General features: G+C 40.2%; 1 protein-coding gene across 2 annotated transcripts; it reads left to right on the top strand.

Annotated features, from left to right (window-relative positions):
- Positions 1 to 334: 334 nt before the first annotated feature.
- LOC147616257 (uncharacterized) lies at positions 335 to 1,395 on the top strand. Of its 2 annotated transcripts, XM_086777048.1 has the most exons (3): positions 335 to 454; positions 570 to 657; positions 864 to 1,395. In XM_086777048.1, exons 2-3 carry the CDS (start codon positions 575 to 577, stop codon positions 1,141 to 1,143), a joined length of 363 nt encoding a protein of 120 aa, XP_086633174.1. In that variant the 5' UTR covers positions 335 to 454; positions 570 to 574; the 3' UTR covers positions 1,144 to 1,395. The 2 variants fall into 2 exon arrangements, with proteins under 2 accessions (XP_086633174.1, XP_086633173.1); XM_086777047.1 differs by lacking the exon at positions 335 to 454 and having other exon boundaries at positions 465 to 657.
- The last annotated feature ends 801 nt before the right edge of the window (positions 1,396 to 2,196 follow it).

Below are 2,196 nucleotides of genomic sequence, written 5' to 3'. Positions count from 1 at the left end.
ATTTGAACACCCTATCCTTTCTATTCAATTATAGTATGCTTTAGCAAGAATTCTTGGTGGAAGAATGATTTTGTAAAGCTCGTGCCCAAAAAAAAAAAAAGAGAAGCTTGCCATAGTCAATGCTTTTAACTATTCTTTCGAGGGAAGATGCTTAGCATTATTGAAGATTGTGAGCCACTCAAAGGGTAAAGTTGGGGGGGGGGGGGGGGGGGGGAGGTGGGGTGGTGGGTGAATATTGGAATGTAAAATGGCTTTGCTTGTGCAAGACTAGAAAGAGGTGGGTGGTATAAATTATGAGGCCTTTTTGTTCAAAAGTTTCCCTTTGATTGTAAATGGGAATCTCTTCATACAAAATTATCATGAAGGTATGCCAAGAATGGGAGTGGAAAGAAGTAAAGGGAGACCTACATGTGAGATAAAAGAAAGCTTGCAAAAAGTAACATGTGATCTCCACGTATGAAACTCCTTGCCAATGCTTGATAATAGTCTCCTTGTTGTTGGCATTGGGTTTTTCACAGGCCAATGCTTGATAATAATCTCCTTGGCATTGGGTTTTTTCACATTTCTAGGTGTGATGGCTCCTACAGCTTTGTCTTTGTGTAACTTGGAGGCGCCAAGGTTCTTTCTTAGATATGCAGTGAGGGCCTTCGAGTGTAGGTAGGTAATTTATGACCATTCTTTTTTTTTTTTTTAATGTACCTGGCCTAGGTGATTATTATTATTATTGCCATGTGAAGCGCTGCTACTTCCTAAACATTTCTAATCCTAATCCCAACAGGGGGGAGCATTATAAAAGATATGCATAGTTAGCGGCGACTATCTAAACATTTTCAATATCTGCGGCTGTAATTTTGTTTGTGCAGCAAGCAGCAGCAGCGGGGGTTGGCGCATGCGGCTAACGAAGGCAATGTGAAACCAAGTCCTCCCAAATGGTGGGGCCCTCACCCGCTCACAGGGGTATGGACGCCAGAGGAGGCAGAGTTTAGTAGCCAACAAGCGGACGCAGCTCTTTTGCGAAGCCAACTGCTTAACGATGCCCATGTAGTCACGCCACCTCTCCCTCGTAGTATCCACAAAAACAATCAGGCCTGGTGGTGCTCCTTGGAGGACATGCCTGAAAGACATGACACATTAGAATCATGAGCCCTCCATATTGAATCCTATACTACCTTTTACTAGCTCTGGTTTTTCCTTTCTTTCTAAAAAGCTATAAACTCTAGCAACCTTCTTTAACAGCACACGCACCACATCTCTTTCTCCTTCTATTGTGTGTGGATCTTAGCTATCCTCCTGCAAACCGTGCAACACAATTTGACTTATTAGGCATAATAAGTCAAATCCAACTGACTGAGTTGAGTTTAGTGGTGTGTAATCTGAGATTTTGTTGATTTCAAAGCTTCTCGAACACTTTGGTACCCGTGGGCATATGAGACGTGTTTTAGAAATTTTGATATATCAAGATTTAATTTCCTTAAAACACAAATAATATAGAAAGAGATTCTTTCATAAACTGAAACAATGGAAAGGAGTAAGGATTCCATGAATCTATGATAGACCTAAGTAAGTTATTAGGCTTTATTTTTAAAGTATCTTGTTGTAAATAGCAAGCATCAATATATTTAAATATGGGTGAGCGACGATGGGCCACACTCACCTAGGGGAGATTGAACCTAACCTTGTGTCCACGTGGACTTTTTTCAAGCTTTCATGGTTTATGCTATTTTGTTAAATTATTTATGTACGGTTTTGGTCTTCAATTTGTGCAAAGTTTATGCTCTATTAATTTTTGTGTTTGAGTTTGAGTAGTTTTTCTCCAAGGTGTCATAAGATCCTGAGACGCTGGGACATGAAACACCTTGAGAGCTTGAAGTCTCATGCCATCCCTACATACACAACATAGAGCTCGTTAAGCACAATGGTAACAAATCAAAGAGTGACTCAAGTAGTAGGGTAACAAGCCAATTAGTGAATTTGTCTCATCATATTATCATCGTCTTCGAGAGCGTTATCTCCCCACCCTGACCACATCGATGAAAGGAGTGCAAGACACCACATCTTGGACAACACAACTTAAAACTGTGCAAAACCACCCAAAAACACATCTACATAAACTCATAAGGCAATAAGCATAGGCCCTAAAATTTATGCATAAGCTTATAGATATAAGCGCATAAGCATATTGCTTTATGCATTTAT

This window comes from Cibotium barometz, chromosome 38, assembly GCF_041138505.1.
Source record: "Cibotium barometz isolate CiBa-2024 chromosome 38, ASM4113850v1, whole genome shotgun sequence".
Classification (NCBI taxonomy): Eukaryota; Viridiplantae; Streptophyta; class Polypodiopsida; order Cyatheales; family Cibotiaceae; genus Cibotium; species Cibotium barometz.
The sequence above is the reverse complement of the archived record's forward strand: the minus strand, read 5'-3'. Positions and strand labels throughout refer to the sequence as shown.

Excerpts from the sequence above, each read along its gene's own strand:
- LOC147616257 (XM_086777047.1), top strand. The coding sequence starts at position 473 with ATGCTTGATAATAGTCTCCTTGTTGTTGGCATTGGGTTTTTCACAGGC. Across the intron at positions 658-863 it reads GTGAGGGCCTTCGAGTGTAG|CAAGCAGCAGCAGCGGGGGT; the intron begins GTAGGTAATTTA and ends TTGTTTGTGCAG.